At 37.6% G+C, this 20,087-nt stretch overlaps 1 protein-coding gene across 1 annotated transcript in view; it reads right to left on the bottom strand.

Annotated features, from left to right (window-relative positions):
- Nucleotides 1–20,087, bottom strand: part of LOC105938587 (voltage-dependent calcium channel subunit alpha-2/delta-1) — a gene marked incomplete in the record, with an annotated part of 88,610 nt that overhangs the window by 55,391 nt on the left and 13,132 nt on the right. Inside the window, 2 exon segments of the mRNA XM_036150478.1 lie at nt 9,726–9,842; nt 10,049–10,130. Coding sequence (XP_036006371.1) covers nt 9,726–9,842; nt 10,049–10,130 — 199 coding nt within the window.

Raw genomic sequence — 20,087 nt, 5'->3', positions numbered from 1 at the left:
AAAAATTTTGAGAACAGCCCACAGCTTTTCTATAGGTTTCAGGTCAGGGGAGTTTGTTGGACAATCAACAATAGGAACACCATGGCCATTGAATCAGGTTTTGGTACCTTTGGAAGTGTGGGCAGATGCCGAGTCCTGCTGGAAAATAAAATCAGCATTTTCATACGGCTTGTATATAAATGTTAGATTTTGTATTTATAGTTTGTGTTGATTAGAAAAAATCCACAATAAATCAAAACTTGTGCAACCATTCTTGTTTATGAAATGCTCTGAAGTTATATTGCTGTATGATCATTCACCACTAAAAAAAACTTTTTTTAAGGTTTAATTGAAGGTCCAATTTTAACATTGCATTTATGCCCATGATGAATATACATAAACTCTACACCTGCACTGGACTGTGATGGCGTGACACATAGCATGTAAGCCAATATTATGCTTTCAGGAATCCCTTCACAGAGATAAGAATTCTAGATAAGCGCATAGTTTTTTACTAAAACAGGCAGGACAATGATCAAGCATTCACTTTTAAAAATCACCAAAGATTTTGGTCCATGCAGGATATTATTTTTTACAATGCCCAGACAGATGTCAAATCACCAGCTTTCTACTAGTAACAAAGATGGTGGGTACAGCTCTTATTTTTAAATTTCCTATGTTTTTTTTGTGTGTTTTTTGCATTATTTTATAGTGTTTAAATTGAATAAAATTCCAAACTTTGATTAGAGGTTATTATATATTATGATTATTTTATGTTTAACAAATTAGGCACAATATAAATAGTAAGTACTTTTTTTCAAGCTGGAGCTTCATCACAATCTCATCAAAGTATAATTAAAATGCTTAATCACCAGGCTTAATTAGATGTCTTGAAATGGTAAGTCATTTTTAATATAGCTGCCTCAAGGCCATTGAATGATCAGCCTGCACCTATGCTAATATGTTTCCATCTGTTACTTCTGTCATAATTATTGAATCCTCATGATTGTAGCACACATTTTTTTAATAAAAGCTGTAAAAGCCGTGGCTCCCTGCGGATGATAATTGACAACTGCTTTCCACTGTCAGCAGCTTTGGCCATATTTATCTTTTAATTGTTAAAATTCCCATGATGCCATTTAATAAAAAAATTTAATGTAAATCTGTGTGATAAAACAAAGTCAAGGCACGTTAAGGTGACAGATACATTTTTTAACTCCAAGAGGACTAAGTCATTATTTTGATTTTGTCTAGCAATTTGATAATTTTAATTATTTTCTTGTTAGTTTTTTTCCTGAGATAAGACATATACTCTCAGTTTTGGTTCTAAATTTTCTAATTTCTAAATTTGGTCCTGATTAAGATTTGGAAACAAAATATTTGTTAGGGTATGGAAAAAGTCAGTATTTTAAAGGCCACTGCAGAAAACAAAACTGAAGCATGAACACATTGTGGGGATGGCTACAAAAATGTAAAATACCTATTTACAGAATGCTTGCTTTACATTCGAGTTCTAAAAACATAAAAATATTTTCCTAAAGAAGGAAAAAAGAAATACATGTTCTTCTCTTATTGGTCAGCCCCAGAGGGATGATCTGGTACCAGTGACAGCTATGCATCTGCTCCAAAGACATTTTCACAAAGCAAGGCTTTAATAGGTACTTTAACATAATTTAAAGATATCAGTTACCTATTTACAGGCAAAATAACAACAACTACAAAGACAAAAATTGTTTTCTTTATATGAAGTTGAAAAATATATTTTCTCTGTTACAAGGTTTGCCACAATTGAAGCAAGAACATTTAGGATCCCTTAAAGGGTATACCTATTGTTTCTTCCATTAGAGAAACAAACACAGGTCAAGCAATACTGCATTCAGACCAAATGTCTTTTGAGCATCAAGGGCATCAGATTCAGATGCAAAGTCTATGGTGGACGTGCTAGGTCCTTCAGCACATTTGTCATTGCGCGTTTTGAAGCTTTCTCCCTCGTTCCGTGCTGCAAATTTGGTTTAAACAATGCGTTAAGCAACATCGAACAGCCCAACACAGGTTGGAAATGTGAACTGTTGCTCTTGGACGCAGGTGGTCAACCAATCACAGAGACTGCTATGTGACATCGTTGAGGGATTTTCTGACAGAAAAATATTTTTACTGTTGATCACGGTTAACATCAAAATGCCCACTAACTTGAGACAGATGGGCAGAAACTTTCAGCTGAAATGAGGCACCAGTACTTGGTGTCCGGGTGGGAGGTGTGGACCCCAATGCCGGTCAGCAGGTTGTCATACGGGACTCGGATGAGACGTAAATAGCGCTGAAAGTGATTCTCGTTGGCACACAATTCCTGCAGTAGGTGGTGAAACTCAACAACTCAAAACACCTCAGAATTATTGTGAATTCAGACACGGCGCAGATCCTATTGTATTACTCAGTAAATAACCCGAGCACACTCTCTCGATTTCATCCCGCAATTTACCAAGCCTCAGACCACAGTAATCTTGTCCACTTTATTTTTTACGAAAATTATGAAAAAGATGATCATTAACTATAGTATTAGTATTACTATAATACTGATTACTAGTAATCAGTATTACTATAAAATTATTGCAGTCAAGCAGAAATAAAAAGTAGTTATCAAACAAACCATAAGAGTAAAACAAAGACATTTGGTGAAAAGGCTACTCAAGTACTCGGGAGCTGTTTGCTTGTGATATCTGAATTACTTATTTTAGAAATGATGTAATTAGACACATAAGGATATAGAATTCTGGTGTTTTCCAATATGTATGTTTAAACAGTGCGAACTACTGCCAGAATGAGATATTGAGGAAACTGAATATTCTCTTGTCATCCAAATAACAAACCAGACTCAGGAAAGTAAACAACATTTGATCTGGTCTGCTTGTGTACATACAAGAAGTCTCACTTTATCATAAATTGTGTGGGCGTGTGTCTGTGCCTGCTTGCTTGAAATGTGCTGGTTTTTCACTCAGTGAAAATGTTAGTGTAGCCAAACAATGTGCCCATGTAAGAGCTTTACTTCAAAATAACATTACTGGAAGTAATATTCCCTACAAACAAAAAGTCCTTTCCATCAACACTGGCTTAGTCAAAATTTTCTCCTTTTAGGCCTAGATTTACTGTGCGGAACTACTGTGGTGCAGTGTGAAACCCTTGTTCTTGGTTCCTGAGCTAATCATATGAGAGTTCCCAGGGTTACCAAAACAGAGTTTGGTAACTCTTTATGAGTGTATGTTTGCAAAACAGCAGCAGCCAGCAAACACGGAAGCCAGTAAGAGAAGCGGACCAGAAATAGTTTCAAGAGTACCTAAGAAGCCTCGGCGTCCCTCATAAAGGGCAAACAACCTAACTTGGGGTAAAACAAGGATTAATATTGGTGACTGGTTTGAAATGTGGAGAAGTATGAGAAACCTAATTAATTTCAAAACAGATGTGGAGTTGGCAAAGGTCGACATGTAAGCACCAGTTGTGTTTTTTTCACCTGATTTACAAAACAATGTGGTCTAAAAAAAACTTACTTTAACTGAATCGTCTTAACTCATTATATTGACTTTAGCTGTGCAACGTCCTTGTCTCTCTTGACTTTGGTTGACAGGTTGCCAAGTCAAAAGACTGAAAAAATTTGCAATTTCTACAGTTGCTTTTTTTCCCTAGAGGGGGAGGAAGAGGGGGGTATTGCTAGCTCTTTTTATGTGTTGTTCCAATTTCAAACACTAGGTGCCATTATTACTTATTGCTCCTTTAACATATGACTATGAATTTGAAAAAATTGATTCGTCGAATTTGGCCACTAAGTTATCTGAAACAAAAAATCTGGCATAATCTTTTGGTGATGTACTGAACCCAGATAGCAACATATGTTAATTGGATTTATGTTGAATTATGGATACAAATGTTGTTTTATAGTTAAGGTCAAAGCAAGATGGTGGATCATCCATCAAACAATCATTCAATTATAGTCATTTAACCAATGTTGAAAACATATTATTGAATCAATGTTGTTTTTGGTTGAATTCTAATGGTTGAAATGGCAACATTTAATCAATGTTGACTCAACGTATGTCGTTTGTCGCACACCCAACCCCCACACCCCATTCTCCTCTGCTCCTCCTCCTTAACTGTGTTTATTGAAAAATAACTGCATTGTTTTGTACTTACGCTGCAGCGTTGCTGGTGTGTCCTTATTAATTTAACTCTGAGTGTAAATGTGGAACCATACAGTTTCTGTGTCTATTCTCAGACCTATAACCAGTATATTATTTAATATTTAGATGTGTTTTGAAACTTCAATGAAGCAGAGTGATTTGAGCAATCAGTCCATCCAAATTTATTTGACAGACTGAACTGCATTCATTTATCACATGTAGATAATTTCAGCATGGTCTTGCTCATTTTTACTCAGAGGGAAAATGTGTTTAGCTCATTAACTACTTGAGTACAAATTCTACTCTTCAAGTTCAAATAGTAAATAAGAAATCGTGCTGGATATACTCTCTATCTTACTCACTCTTATTTCTGTGTCTTTTAGCTGTTACTCAGCAGTTTGACCCAAAGCTGATTGACAAGAACTATAGTGAAACTGTCAAGAAGTGGCTTTGTTGTGTGCCAGAGGAGCAAGGAGGCATCCCAAGGAACCAAAGTGACCCAAACCCAAGTCAAATAAACCTGAATTAAACTTAGGTTACCCCATCACACACTGTTTACCTGGTTCATACAGTAAAAGGCTCAACCTCATGGACACTGTTCTTCCATGGGAGGAGTTATGTACGTTTACAGATACATGCATCTACTTACATAACTTGACACTTCAGCTTGTTCTTGCATTGTTCTCTCCAGAGTTCCCCTATAGTTCTACAAAATCTGTTATCACAAACAATATTTATCACCATATCACCTACACCTGCTGCTCAGGGATAAGTTGCTGGCTGTCTTGATCTATGACATGGTATCACTGTTTTCCTAAATAACATTTTACATTATGCCATGCTTTTATTTTTTTAATTCTTTTTTCAGTTTTTTTATGGCACTAGTGGCTAATTTTTCACAAAGTAGGCTGACAGGAAAGTGGGTTTGAGAGAAGGGGGAAGACATGCGGTAAAGGGCTTCAGGCTGAAATCGAACCTAGGTCAGCCGCGACGAGGACTAAGGCCTCTGTATATGGGTTATACTTACTAAGTTTCTGTTCATGCATTTTTGGAAATATGGTAATGTAAGATCATTTTGAACAAGAGCGCAGTGTTTTCAGGGGCATGAAACCTGGAAGTTACACGTCAAGCACCCGTAAGCAAGTTTAACAGTGCTGCTTACATTTTTTTAAAATAAAAAAACAAAAGTAATGGTCAAATCATCCTCTGTTAAACCCCCCCCTGATAACTTTATTAGAGCTTTGAACCAGATGAGATAAAAAGTCAGACAAATTAGCCAGAAATTCAGAATATGACTAAAGTGAAGGGAACAGACTGATAAACTGGAATGATACACTGCTGCACATTTACTCCCTGTCATTTAAAACTACTTGCTGCTCATGGCACTTTCACACGCAGAAGCATGCCATCTGCTCTTATAGCCTTTATGGACAGAGACTCCTGGTTCACTCAAATCAGTCTGTGCTCTGTTGATTAGTTTGTGCCCTGACAATGCAAACATTTTCCAGATTAAAATGACATTAGCCAAAAAAACAGGGTGTTAATTTGACATCTGTTTACAGTTATTGTTGACCTTACTGTCTATTTCAGCAGGTGAAACTACAACAGGCCTTCAGATGAGGTATACAAATATATTACTTTTTATCAAATTAGAAATTCTCTTGCTGCTTAGTCTGGGCACGCTATTTCTTCCTTAACCAAGGAAAGAAACTTGCTGGGATGGAAGTAATTTCTACAAGTTGTAAATTAGTAAATACATTTACATGGAGCTGTGCATGGATGTTTTGTGGTTTGTAATTGGTTTGGCTTTTGCATTACCACTGCAGTAAAATCAATAATACATTTCTAATTGCAATTATGAACCAACAATAAAGAGGGAAAAAAAACACATCAAAGATAAAGCAGGAAGAGATGTTTTCAACGTTTACTAGGCCTCTAAGATCATATGAATACAAGTCATTTTCTCCCTAAGTCCAAGTCAAATCTTAAGTCTTTGAGAGGAAGTCCGTGTCATTTCTCAAGAGGCTTGGAATGAGACAAGTCAACTTTGAAGTCTTTGTTTCTGTGATTTAGGTGCAACTTCAGTTATCTTTTTTGAAAGTGAATGTTTTCAATTTTTAATTTTGCAGTGTTGGATTTTACACTGCCAAATTTCTTTTCAATATCACTGCAAGCTGTCACTGGTTTAGCTCCATACTGCAGCATCCCCACCAGCTGAAGAAGCAAGGAGGAAGAGACCCGTTCCACCCTGGGTCCACATTTCAGATGAATCTCGCATGTGTATAGCTGACGCTCATCTCACTCTGGTTTACAAAGCGGGATTTTAATCTAATAATTACTTTGAACCATCATAGCTCTCTGCTTGAAGAGAGACAGTAGTCACGCAATTAAAACAAACCTAAATATGGCTCAATCTGTCTGTCACTCTTTTGGTTAAATTATTTTAACAAAAAAAATGTATAGTGTGGGTTTGAGCAAAGCATGCAAACTAATGAAATTGCTTCATAAAGTTAATTTGTAGTTCTAGAGATGTTTAGAGTGTTTTTGTACTCCTACTTTTTTCGGTTGCCAACGTTGATGTTTGTCTCCCCTTTAGCCTGGATCTCATGTTCAAACATGCAAATCAGGTGATGACGTCATCTAGCTACTTCTAGTGACTTTTTGGACAGCCAATAGCGACTCTCCTTGCTGAGTAGTTGGCAACACTGTGTTTAACTGCTCATTTGAGTTCTACATTTTTTTCTGTTCTTCATTCTATTTAAGAAGCTTAATCTTATTAAATAAAAAAAAAAAAAAAAAATGAAGCTTAATCTTGTTTATCTGTGATGCATCTATCAATCACAGATATTTTGTATCACATTGATTACACACGAGAAATCTCTGTTTGGAAAGACTTAGATATAGGTGAAAACGGTAAACGCGGCTAATCTGTGACACAGTATGTCAACAGCCCTTCCAAATGCAGTTATCAATGGCAACACAGACCATGTTGGGTTGAGGAAAAAAGAGAAACTTAACAATTGCCTGCAAAACTAATTAAGTATAAAGGCAGCATTTGCTAAAATAACGTTTTTTAATTGATTTTTTAAGCTAAAGTTCTATACTACAGTCGACTATTTCAAGTCACAACAATTCCACAATAAAAAGAACAAAACTGTCATCTTTAGAAAAAAAAAAGCCAATATTTTGATTGCATGCGTCATGGAGAAACCAACCATCACATACAATTAACAGGCAGAATGTGCATTTTATACAGATAAAATTATTGTAATGAAGATCTTGCATTCTGCACTACACTATCTTATTTGGGCTTAACAATAACTTTAATACTTTATTACAAATATTGAAATAAAGAAATTTCCTTTGAGATCCTTATGTAGCTTATGCCACAATTTTCATGGTGAAACATTTAATGAAGCACTCTCTCTCAATGTTGTGCAGCCAAGCACACATTAATAATGCATGTTACATTCTGCCACACGCTTATTTATGGAAGTATGAGTAGACAAGCAAACCCAGTTGTTTTTACACACCTGTGATAACTGTGGTCTCTGAAACGTATTCATCCTGCATAGACTGGGATTAGTGAAATACAGAAATTGAAAACAATTCAAGTGGAACTTGCTTGATTGAAACTACCTAATGTTTTGAAGTTGGTAGTCCTCTCTGACTTTATTTCAAAGGTAGAGAACCCTAAAGAAAGTCCCACTTCTAATATGAGTTATCTTCCTGTGATTAGAAGATTATAGTCAAAACACTAAATAGATTAGTCAACAAAAATGACCTCTTATCAAACCAAAATCATAAGGAAAAAGTCACTTGCATCCAATAACTTAAATCCTTCTTTATTCTTTGTTGTTATTATTTAACCATCCTATGTAACCATAGCTGCCTCTGTCCATCCAGCTATCTATGCTGCCTGTGTAGTATATGCCTGTGTTACTCAAATCATGTTTGTCATTTACCTTCCCATCTACAGGCGTCAGGACAGAGAATCCAATACTTGTTTCAAGGTTACTTGCTAGAGAGAATGAAGCAAAAAGGTTGTTGATTAACAGTGTGCGTGATCAATGTTTCAGTGTTAGATTTGGAGTCAGTAATCAGGCAAACAAATGCCCCACTAACCATGAATCCATAATAACACTTTACACCTAAAAACACACAATGTAACTTGTCCTCAGAAGTATTGTTTCCTACACTAATGTAAACCTATACTCTTTTACTTATGGATGTAATGGCACCAGTGCTTAAATGAAATATTTAAAACACCAGGGTATTTACTGAGGAGACAGAGACGAGACAAGACAGAGATGTGTTTATGAATGCTCATAAACACTTTGTTCCATCACTAATCAGACAATTACCATGAGACCTTATAAAGCCAAGGTATGAGGTGTTGTCAACTCCCTCTGGGTTTATAAAAACAGCTTTAATTCATGACAAAGATTTGCATCGCTGACCTACTTCTGAGAGGGAAAAGGGGATGGAGAGGGAAAAAAGAAGCTCCCCAGGGTTAAAAGCTTTCATTATTGCATCCCCTGCTCCTTAAAAATAATAAGATGCACCTCAGTTTCTGAATTCTGCTCTTTAACATTTCCCAACTGCCCTTCAGTCTGTCTCCATATGTTATTAGCTGCTTTGTTGCAAAATAAAATCTGCTGGCTTTAAAATGTGCACAGTTATATCAGCTGATTGAAATAAGGCAATTTAGTTTATTTTCAGAACGTTTCATTCAACACATAAAAACACTGTTATGAACTGTTCTGAATAGGTTGTGATATTGCCAAGGAGTCATACTCACCCCCTTAGAAATGTAAACTTAAATTGGGGTTCAGAGAAGAAAAACGTGTAACATTGTTAGCATTTGTTTTTTACAAAATTATAATTAATTTAAACATTAAGTCATTTTACTATGAAGAACTGAAAGTGTCTTTGCATCTTAATACTACATACCACAATATATTTTGCACTAGTCAGGGATTAGAGGCTTTCTTTCTCCTCCCTCTAAATTGGAGAATTTGCATGTTAATTGCATGGCAAAAAAAAAGTTTATGTCTGAGTGTCCATGTCACATAGAAACACAAACTAATTTGGATTAAGATGCCAACTACATAGGAAAACAGAGGCATGTTTACCATGACCCTTAAAAAACAAGGTAGAAATTGGTGTAGATTTGAAAATGAAATTTGTGTTCAGCCTTTCTGAATGAAATTGTTCATCTTTTAAATTAAAGAGTGAAACAGATCAATCAATTCTGCACAGCAAATGAGTGCATAGCAATTCAGGGGGGCAAAGACAACACAGTTGAAAATACTGAGATAATCCTCATTTTGTTTCTGGGATATCTTTATTTAGATGTCCACTTTTTCTTTTCCTCAACAATTTAAAAAAAACACTTGCGTAACAACTGTGACTATCTTACATGTTTCACATTCATCTCTTTGGTGTATGAAAGGAAAAGATGGAACATTTCTCTCTGCTCCAGCACTTATTAACAAAGAGGTTGTCCTGCACAGTGTCAGCATCACATAAACTTGCAAACTGGCAGTCGGTTCCCCTGCTTGCAATGAGTCCTACCTCCAAGGCAGCAGACCTCTTCCGCAACAGCTGTTCTATGTTCCTGGCTGCTCTGGCCACCAGCTCTTCTGCGTCATTTTGCTCTACAGAATAGAGATGCTTGTTTCTCAGAAAAATCTAGACAAGAAGACAAAGCAGACACCAAACAGAATACACAATCAGATATGGGAATTGCTTTTGTATCAGTCTTTTCATCAGATTCTTGAATTATGTGTTATTATGCTTTAAAATGAAGAATTAAATAATAATAAAATTACTATTATTGTCGTAATGTTTTGTCACTGACAGTGCCTTCCTAAGCATTTGGTTTCCACACATTTTACCTGAGTGAGGCTCTTCCCAGCCGTGGCTGTGTCTGCCAAGGTGACGAGCTCCTTCTGCATTTGATCAACCCATTCCTTAATCCTATGGGACAAAGTGAAACGTTGAATCAATCTTGTTACTGAAACGTTGCCAGTATAGAAGAGACGTCAAAAGCATTTCAAGGCACAATCAAACTGTCATTCATTCCATCTTGTAATCACCATCCGGTCACAAGAAAATAAACAGCAGCAAAAACATTCCTTCCTGCAGGTCAAGCAGAGTGTCATCCAATCTAGCATGAATGACCAGGAACAAGTACAAAGTCATTTGACAAAACACGTGTCACTGGCTACCTACCATTGTATTTTCTATCAAGGAGTTCAAACATAATGTCAAATAACCAGGCAAGTGTCAGCTATCAGGTAGAAGTTATGTGTGTAGACAGGTGAGAGATGGGAAATAGTCAGGATCAACATGGCCCTCTGACTCTCAAAAGGCCTCAGCCCAGTTTTAGCTTCCTGATAACAACAACGTACATCATACGGAATTATATGTTGTTGTTTTTGTTGTTGTTGTTTTGATATGGTATAGTAATTTTGTCAAAATACAATATTCTCACTATACAGGCGCATCTCAAGTAAATCAAAATAAAAAGAAAACGATTATTTATGTTTTATTCCAATTATCATTTTAAAATGAATAAGGGAATCAGACTGTTGCTTAATTGTTCAGAGTTCACTTTTCAGATTCAATTCAATTCTGCATTTAATTTGGAAAACAAGGTGCCAGAGGCTGAAGAAAGAGAGGAGTTCCTCTAAAGTTGTTTGAGGTGGAGTGTGAAGCTTCCAGAGATTTTAATGATTTAAGAAGTCATGTGATCTACCAGTGTTGGTCCACTATTTTTGTATTAAGTCCAAAGTTAGTGAAGCCATCTACCTAGACATTTGGACTTCTATATGCGTCCCTGTGCTGACAAATGTGATAATTAATTCATACAATTGGACTTGCCATATGTTCTAACTGTCAAATGCACCAATAATAATTCAATTTAATGATGATGGTATCATTCTACAGAATTGCCCAGCAAAGTGGCCTGACAAAAAAAGCATAGACAGTCTCTGGTGTTTCTTCAAGAGGAAGATGAAAAACACCAGACCTAACAACGCACACAAGTAGTAGGTCACCGTTAAAAAAGATTGGAATTATCTAACCCCTCAGCAGTGACGCAGATTGCTTGTATAGTCTACCATAGATGCAGTAACTCATGTAAAAGGAGACACAACCAAGTATTGGAGTGGTTGTACCGTACAGTGATAAGATAAGATGGACTTTATTGAGCTCACAGTGAAAAAATTAACTTGTCACATCGGCTCAATAATCAAAAAAAGGTGTCAAAAGGAGGAAAAGGTGCATGGGGTATATACAGTGCGTCTACATATATACAGTGGATCTGGAAAAAAAAAAAATAATAAAGCAGGGATTTAAGATGACCTATGTACGTTTAGGGTGATTTATATACATATGGATTTGACGTTGTACATTAAAGTGGTACCAGGTAAAGAACAACAGTGAGGTAGTGAGATAGCTATAACAGCTGAAGTCTCTTATTTAACAGGATTATTGCACAGGTTATTGCACAGGGTATTGAATAATAATTGCACATTAGTTATTGCACAAGCTATTACAGTTCTATTGCAGCATTGTAAAGTCTGATGGCAGCATGGATGAGTGACCTCCGGTAGCGCTCCTTTTTGCAAACAGGGTGTATAAGTCTTTCGCTAAAGGAGGTGTTCAGTTCCTCTACAGTCTGGTGCAGGGGGTGAAAGGTGTTGTCCATGATGAATGAAAGCTTGGACAACACTCTCCTCTCGGCTGCTTCCTCCACCAAGTCCAGAGTGCAGCCCAGGACAGAAGTGGCCCTTCTCACCAGCTTATTCAGCCCCTTTCTGTCCCGCTCTGCGTTGCCTGGGGCCCAGCAGATGACAGCGTAGAGGAGGGCTGAGGCTACCACAGAGTCATAGACGTTTTAAGGAGGGGCCTCCTTACTCCATAAGACCTCAGCCTCCTCACGAGGTGGAGGCGGCTCTGGTCCTTCTTGTATAGGGCTTCGGTGTTATGAGTCCAGTCCAGTTTATTATTGACGTGAACACCCAGGTGTTTGAAAACTCTCCACAGTTTCTATGTCCTGCCCCTGGATATTCATGGGGGAGTGAGGTGGGGGTCTTCACCTGAAGTTGATCACCATTTCCTTGGTCTTACTAGTGTTTAGACACAGTGGAGGCTGTTAATCTTGTTTTTAATCACCCACAAGCTTAAATCGTAAAATTAATGAGAAGGAAACACTTATAATATGAAATTGATTTAATACTATCACTTTTTTATGTAATGAATCTATGTAATCCAGTACTTTCATACTTTGAACTGAATTAGAAAAAAAACTAAATGGCTTTTCAATAATACTTTAATTCATAGCCTTTCACCTGCATGTATGCCATACAATAATCAGCCCACAATATACAACAGCTGCAATGGCAACATGTTCCTGTCCATGTTTGGCTACTTATTTATTGCACGACACTCTGTATTTACATAATAGTTTTATTTATGAGCACACACATGAGAAAAGTGATCCCATGATGTAGAGAAAGACCAATTAATGGGTTTAGAGAATATATGCATGCATGTGATGGTGTAAATCCCAGATACAAAAAACTGCTGGTGTTGGAGTGCAATAATAAATATGCCAAAACTGTGTATATAAACTGTGACACAGTACAGCTAGGGAAAGTTGTAAGAGAGAGGAAAAAGAAGCTCAAAACGCTAGGAAATCTAAAGGAAGAGACAAAAAACGCGCAGTGAATGCAGAAAAATTTAGACGAAGTACACTTAAGGAGAAAGATGAGACCCTTTGCAAAGTAGTACTAGTGGGAATAATGTGATGTAACAAAGCTAAGAAGACAAATAATAAAAGTCAAGATATTTTGATATTTGACTTTCAAATCCTGAAATCCTGTGGGAGATGTAACATTACTCTAAGAATATTAATCCCGAGCTTTAAAGGTAGTAAAATGGGAAAAATGCAAAATTATATTTTGCACATTTGAAGCTATCAGATCAGGACTTTATTTTGACATACAGTTGGACGTCTTGTCCTGTTAATTAATTTTAAAGGAGCAATACGAAAGAAATGTACAGTAAAACGAACCAAATCATTCTCCCTTGTCTCCTTTGCACTAGCGGTGCACCAGTGGTTTCCCCCAGTGGGTGCACCGACACCTGCATTTATAAACTACTAATTCTAAGTTATGAGAATACTTTCATTGTTGATGTGAGGTTATTAGACTTTGCCAGAATATTTATTTATAAAAGCAAAACTTTCTGCTAATTAAAAACCAAATTAGTTACACACTGTCCCTTTAAAGGCCATCTTATGTTCAAACTTACAATAATCGATTATTTCTCACCCTTCACGCCTCTCTCGGGTTTCGATTACATATATCCATTGAAAAGTAAAAAAAAAAAAGAGAGAAAATATTTAACTTTGACACTATGAATTTACATTTAGAAGCAAGATGGCTTTTGTTCTCATTTTAAGAAAAAGGTCATTTTTTTGGGAATAGAAGGTTTTTCTCCAAATGCTACAATATATAAAATTATTGAAGAAATTCAGCATGTGATACCATTTTGCAATTATCTTGTAGCATTCCATGTTTTTCATATCACATTTAATTAGATAAAATAATTTTTACCTGAAATCTGAATATAACATGGATTAATTTAATCGCTTGCATATACAAAACATAGTATGTCTTAGTTCCATTTGATCCCTTTTACTTCTTATTGCATCTTGCTTTTCATCACTTCGCTTCCTTCTCTACTGAATTCTCCACTTGATCCTCTGACTCTTCCATCTTTGTCTCTCAATCCACTAACTGCAGGTGTTTTACTGGGCCTTGGGCCCCTAAGCTTTAAAAGCCTAAGGCACTGACAATTCCATTCTGAGTTATAGTTTGTGTGTGTGTGTGTGTGTGTGTGTGTGTGTGTGTGTGTGTGCTTTCAGGGAACTGGCATTCATAGAGGAGGGCCTTTCCTCCTGAACTTAACTTTTGTAGAATCTACTATACCTGGTGTAAATCTTCACATTAACCACTCCCAGGTGCTGTCAAATGGATGAGACAATGCAGGCTTTAGTGCAGTACGGTATGTGTTGATGCATTCTGCCACAAATCTAATATGCATGGTATAGATTTTTGACAGCAGGTTTTTTTTCTATGTTTAATCAGTCAGATGTCATCTAATCTGTACTGCTGCTCTTCAGTTTTCTGTGTCTCATCTGTGGTCAAAATGGGAAACTACCGGAAAATGGTGAGACAACAATCATGAGAGTAAACTACATAGACTGCTTGGAACAATACCCATATCACAGAAGAATATCAATAAAATCTATAAACACAAATTTAAAGATTAACCACAAGAAACCAGGACCTAGTTTTCAATGCTAAAGATATTGTCAGTATGTAGAACATTTGTATCAATTAAAGTGTGTCAAACTTCTCATAGTAAAGTGTATCTCACCCCCATACCAGAGTCTTACTTTGTAAAAGAAATAAGGTATTGCAATATGTATTACATCCATGATAGTAAGCTAGAATGCAATACAATATGATAACCCTTACTTTGTGTGGTGTCTGAACACAATAAAACAATCCCTCTACCGATTAGTCAGTTTGAATGGTAGCCGCCCATTCAGGTTGAGGCATAATAATTGTGCCTAAATCTAATCCTCTAACTTAATAAGGACATGAAGAGGGCAGCTTTTTCCTATCTGTAATCAAATGTTTACAAACCATGCAAACATGAAAAAAAAAGAAAAACGCATAAAAAGAAAAATCTACAGTTGCCTAAACCATGATTTCTTAGATATTGTTCAAGGTTACAATGCTTGGTTTACCCAGAGTGAACACGTGATACAATTCTTGCGCCTGACTTATGTTATGCAAAAACAGGACACTTTTTACATGCACCTGTTCAATACTTGTTAACACAAATAGCGACTCAGCCAAGTACATTACAGAAACTCAATGCATTTCGGCATCCAGACACGGTAAAGACAACTCGCTGCAGTTCATATGGAGTAACTGACTTGTGAATAAAGCAGATTTAATTGACTTTGAAACATGACAGGGTTGTTGGTGCCAGACAGGGTCATCTGAGCATTTCTGAAACCGCTGATCTACAGGGATTTTCACAGCGACCATCTGTCGGGTTTACAGAGAATGATCTGAAGAAGAGAAATGCCCAGTGAGCAGCAGTTGTGTGGACGAAACTGGCTTGCTGGAAGAGATTAGAGGAGAATGGGCAAACTGGTTTGAGATAAACCAATAGATTACTCAATGACCACTCATAAAAACCAGGGTATATGGAATAACATCTTTGAACATATATTCAAACCTGAAGCAGAAGGGCCATCTAATGACAGGAAACAGATTTTAATTAATATCACCTCACCAAATTAGGACTTTAACTGATTAGAAAAATTTTGCTTGATCAAATTAGTCTTGATATAGTTTGCTGCATTCAGATTGCATGGGTAAGAATGTGGTATAAACAACAGAAAACCATGGATCCATTCTACCCTGCACCAAGGGTTCAGGCTGGCCGTCGTGATGTAGTGATGTGACGATTTTATTTTTGCACAGATTTTCAGTTTAAGAAGATCCTAAAATGTGCAACGATTTTATGATACTGTTTCTTTTATATATGCTGTAATTTAGTGTTTGAATTCTGAGTAAGAAATGTTTAAAGCATATTTAGGTTATTGAAATGGCAAATGCTAATGCTTAGACTTATTACCCTTTTTCTTCAGTTGCAAATCTTGCTGCTTGAGGATGGACACGCGTTTCAGGCGTTCAAAGCCAGATTTAAATTTTAATACAAGACAGAAAATTACATTGATAAATAAAATGCTAAGCACAAAAACAAAAAAGTTGTTATGCTATTTAATGTTTGGACCTCCTATATATGGTGACCCTGAGATGCAAACCACTTCAGCAAATTGAAAGCACAATTACAAATTACAAAACCACTACAACATTAAAGAAAGCACTACAACATTAACGAAAGCACTACAACATTAACAAAAAGAAGGAGGTACGTCCCAGTGGGAGGCCTAAGAAATCACTGATTGGACTACAGCTCGTTTTACTTTTGAACCGGAAGTTATTCTGATGTGCTTTGTTTTAATGAGAAGTAAAGCAAGCGGGACTACCAGAGACCAGGGATCCCCAAAGTGCGAGATGAAAAATGTAATGGTGGTTTGACAGTGTTCTTTCCCCCACACCATAAAGACGTGTATATAAACATTTCCTTTGTAAAAAATTTAAATCAAAAACTGCAAATTTAATAATTAAATAAAATGTATTCACATCAAAAATCTATTTATTTTGAAAAGTCATCTACGCTTCATTCCAAGATTAAGTTATCTTCTTCTACGCATTGTGCTTCATATGCACACCTAGCTTGGGCCCTCTGCTTCATTCATTCTCGCAAATATGCTCAATTGGCTGAAACCGGGGAAACTGAGGCAACAGACGAGGGAATTGCAATGGATCTGGGAGAAGTCAACAAGCGGGAATCAGAAATGTTCCAGCTCTCTCCTCGCTTCACGTCGTTTACGTCAGTTGAGGGAAAATTTTATTTGGGGCGAGAGTTTTATTTACAAGATTAAATTGAGTGACAAAATCTCTCTTTCGATTGTGCAGCGCCTACAACCAGTGCTGCTCATGGTGCTGTGACTCTGAACCACTGACGTGTGCGACACACCCACACCCCGCTGCAGCCTCCACTGCTGCTTCAGGGGAGATATTAGTGGTAGACTCGATTTCTTGACTATGCTCATGCACAGAGCTGCCATGCTTTTAATTGTGATTCAGGCAGGTGCAGTTCATTTTAAAGATGCGGTTTCAGCGCGTATTCAGGCTGTGGGGAGCTGAGGTGTGTTTCCATGGGCGTGTCTACCTGCTGAGTGTAACCGCTGTAAAAGTTTTTATTTCTCTGATAAAAACATCTTTATGGTGCGCCCCGTTATGGTTACTTTGTGCTGCTCTACTAAAGTGTTCTCGCTCGCTTGTCATCGGACACAAATCAAATTAAACTTCTTTGTGTATATATTCAGCGGCGTAAATTGTTAGTCAGACTCAGATTTGGAAGCAGTTACATGAAATAAATATAGTGAGAACACACAGAGGTAGATCATCAGAGTTTAGTCCATGAATCCACCTGCTTCAGAGACGTTTCAGGTTGTGAAGGTGTGACCGATCTGAACGTCTCATTCTTTCTCTCGCTCCACGCTGAGCCAGTGATGCACCTGAAAATCCTCAGGATTCTGTTGTGGATGTTGTGTGTAACTTTACTGCAATTTAATTCAAATTATGTTCTAATTTTATTTCCACAACCTTTGTTACGATGGTTGTGTTGTTGTAACTGAAAAAGATTTTTTTCTTTTTTTTGTTGGGGGAGGAGTGGGGTGCATCATCCCAGTTGGGACACTGTAGGGGGTGCGCGGCTATAAAAGTTTGGGAACCCCTGCCATAGACATATGGGGAATACGGTCACGACTCCATGTATTGCCCAAACTGTGGAAAAGAGCTGGTTAAGCCATTACCACATTTTTGTAGCAGTTGTGACAAGAGGCTTCAGGAAATGTGTATGAAAGATACTCTTGGAAGATACTCCTGGAGCATGTCCAGACTTCAGTGGTCTGATTCCACCACCATTTTAAAGTAGCTGTGTCCTGCCATTTCAAAGTGTTTTTTTGGGGCCCGAGTGACTGAGATACAAGAGCTGTCGTTACCCCAGGATTGGCACTTTGTGGCCTCAAACAAGAACCATGCTGACATTTTTTCTATGGGGGAAATCTTTCATCTTTCATCTCCAGGTTGTCACAAGGACCACTATTTTTCCATGAACCTGTCAAAAAAGGCCCTCACTTTCCACCACAGATAAAGTAGTTGAGTTAAAGCATTCAGCACTTTGAGAAACCATTTCAAATATCACATACTCCACCATCCCTGATGTCACATGAAACCAAACTTTTAAAGACCTTGACTCCACTAGAGTGGATGACTTTCAGAAGGCCGGAATACAAATATTACATCAAATTTAAGAAGAAAGCTTCCCTACTGAATTTCCTAAACTCAAATTAGGTCAACCAGTCGTACTTAGTACCTCCTTATTATACGCCTTAGACCTAGAACTTGACAAATTAGATGTGTCGCTTGAAGAAAATTCCCTCCACCCCGTTATTTTTGATTCTCAGTTAATAATTAAAGATATTGATAAACAATCACACCAGGGATCTGTTGAAAAAAGAATATTCTGGATACTCAGAAGAAGGAAGGAAGGAAGGAAGGAAGGAAGGAAGGAAGGAAGGAAGGAAGGAAGGAAGGAAGGAAGGAAGGAAGGAAGGAAGGAAGGAAGGAAGGAAGGAAGGAAGGAAGGGAGGCTGTTTGCGCTATCAGCAACATTGTGCTGCCTACAAATCATAGAGGGGAATATCTGTCATTCATGAAATAACCAATTTACCACCATTAAGACTCAAAATATTCAAACTGCCATTCTACTCTATGTGAGTGCAGGGTTTCCCCCACTGCATAACTTTTTATTGCTTTAGTTGGGTTGTCAAAAAAAGGTTTTTACAACCCGTCTCCTTTGACAATAGAAGGGTTGTCAAAATAATCAATGTTGCAATATAATCAGTACTAAAAAAATTATTATTCAAAGATACAGATTTAAATTTATATAAGAGACCTATTCACATCCACCCAAATTGGTGAGCTTCATCCCGTTCCCGGCAGCAGCGCACAGAGACTCCTGTCTCATCCCTGCAGCCACACAACTGACCAAAGTATTGAGCTAAAGCTGGAAGTTTTTAAGTCTGCTAAAATGTGGAGACCAGACAGAAGACAAAATGCAGCTCCCATACATTTTTCAGAGATACGTTCTCAGGCAGACAGCACAAGAAAAATGAAATACTTAATGGTGCTACATGCTAAGCGAGCATTAGCACCCCCGTTGAACTGCATAGTGCTGCACCACGCAACACTCCACTCCGCTGCAGTATCAAGAGAACAGAGGATCTACAGATTGGACCATTATGATGACAATGGATCCTCAGTTACCAGGATGGGCTTGCGGTTGATAGGTTTATGTTAGGATCTGGTCTTGCTGGAGAATTTGGAGCAAACCAGAATATCTTGGAGGCTGGGGTTCTTTTTGAAGGCCAAGATGATTTTCCGGTTTCTGCTTTCTGGTAGGATCTGTTGAAGCTGCTGGAAGTTTTAGATTTTTTTGTGGCTCTATATTGTGAGGTGGTAGTAGGGTTCCGTGAGTGGTATGAATTTTTGGTTTGTGGTGTCTTTCCTGGTTCTGTACATTAAGTGAAAGATTTCATGTTGGTGCTTCGAAGGAGTTGTCTGGAGAACTGCCTTTTGCTTAAGGCTTTGAACAGGATTTTGGTGGCTTGGTCCCTGTCTGCCCTGTTGGAGCAGATTATTTGGTACCATTTGAGTTGAGATTTTAGAATACCTGTTGGGGGAGTGGTGGCCTAGTGGTTAGAGCAGTGCGCTTGCGCTCTGAGAAGGTTGAAAGTACCCGGTTCAATCCCCACAGCCTGCACTCTGGGTCCCTGAGCAGGTAGTGGCAGCCCACTGCTCCCCAAGGGGATGGGTTAAGATGCAGAAGTGAATTTCTCCTTTGTGTGATAAATACAGTTCTATTATTATTATTACCTTTAAAGGTAAGTTTTGGATGGAAGCTGGTTCCATGGAGGACTGTGTGTGTCTGAAATAGTTTCCTGTCCAGTTTCTCAGTGATGTGGAATTGTTCTAACCTGACTCAGGCCAGATGGATTTTGTTCTGCAAAACTCCACACATCCATCTGGGATTGCTCTATTGGAGATGTATTTAAAAAGGAGGAGCCATATCAAAAATCCTTGCCCATCATCTTTATTGACATGCTATAAGCTTGTGCCAAAACCAGTCGGGAGAAGGGCGAAAACA

This window comes from Fundulus heteroclitus, chromosome 2, assembly GCF_011125445.2.
Source record: "Fundulus heteroclitus isolate FHET01 chromosome 2, MU-UCD_Fhet_4.1, whole genome shotgun sequence".
Taxonomy (NCBI): Eukaryota; Metazoa; Chordata; class Actinopteri; order Cyprinodontiformes; family Fundulidae; genus Fundulus; species Fundulus heteroclitus.
Note: the sequence above shows the minus strand (reverse complement) of the source record. Positions and strands in the feature narration are given on the sequence as shown.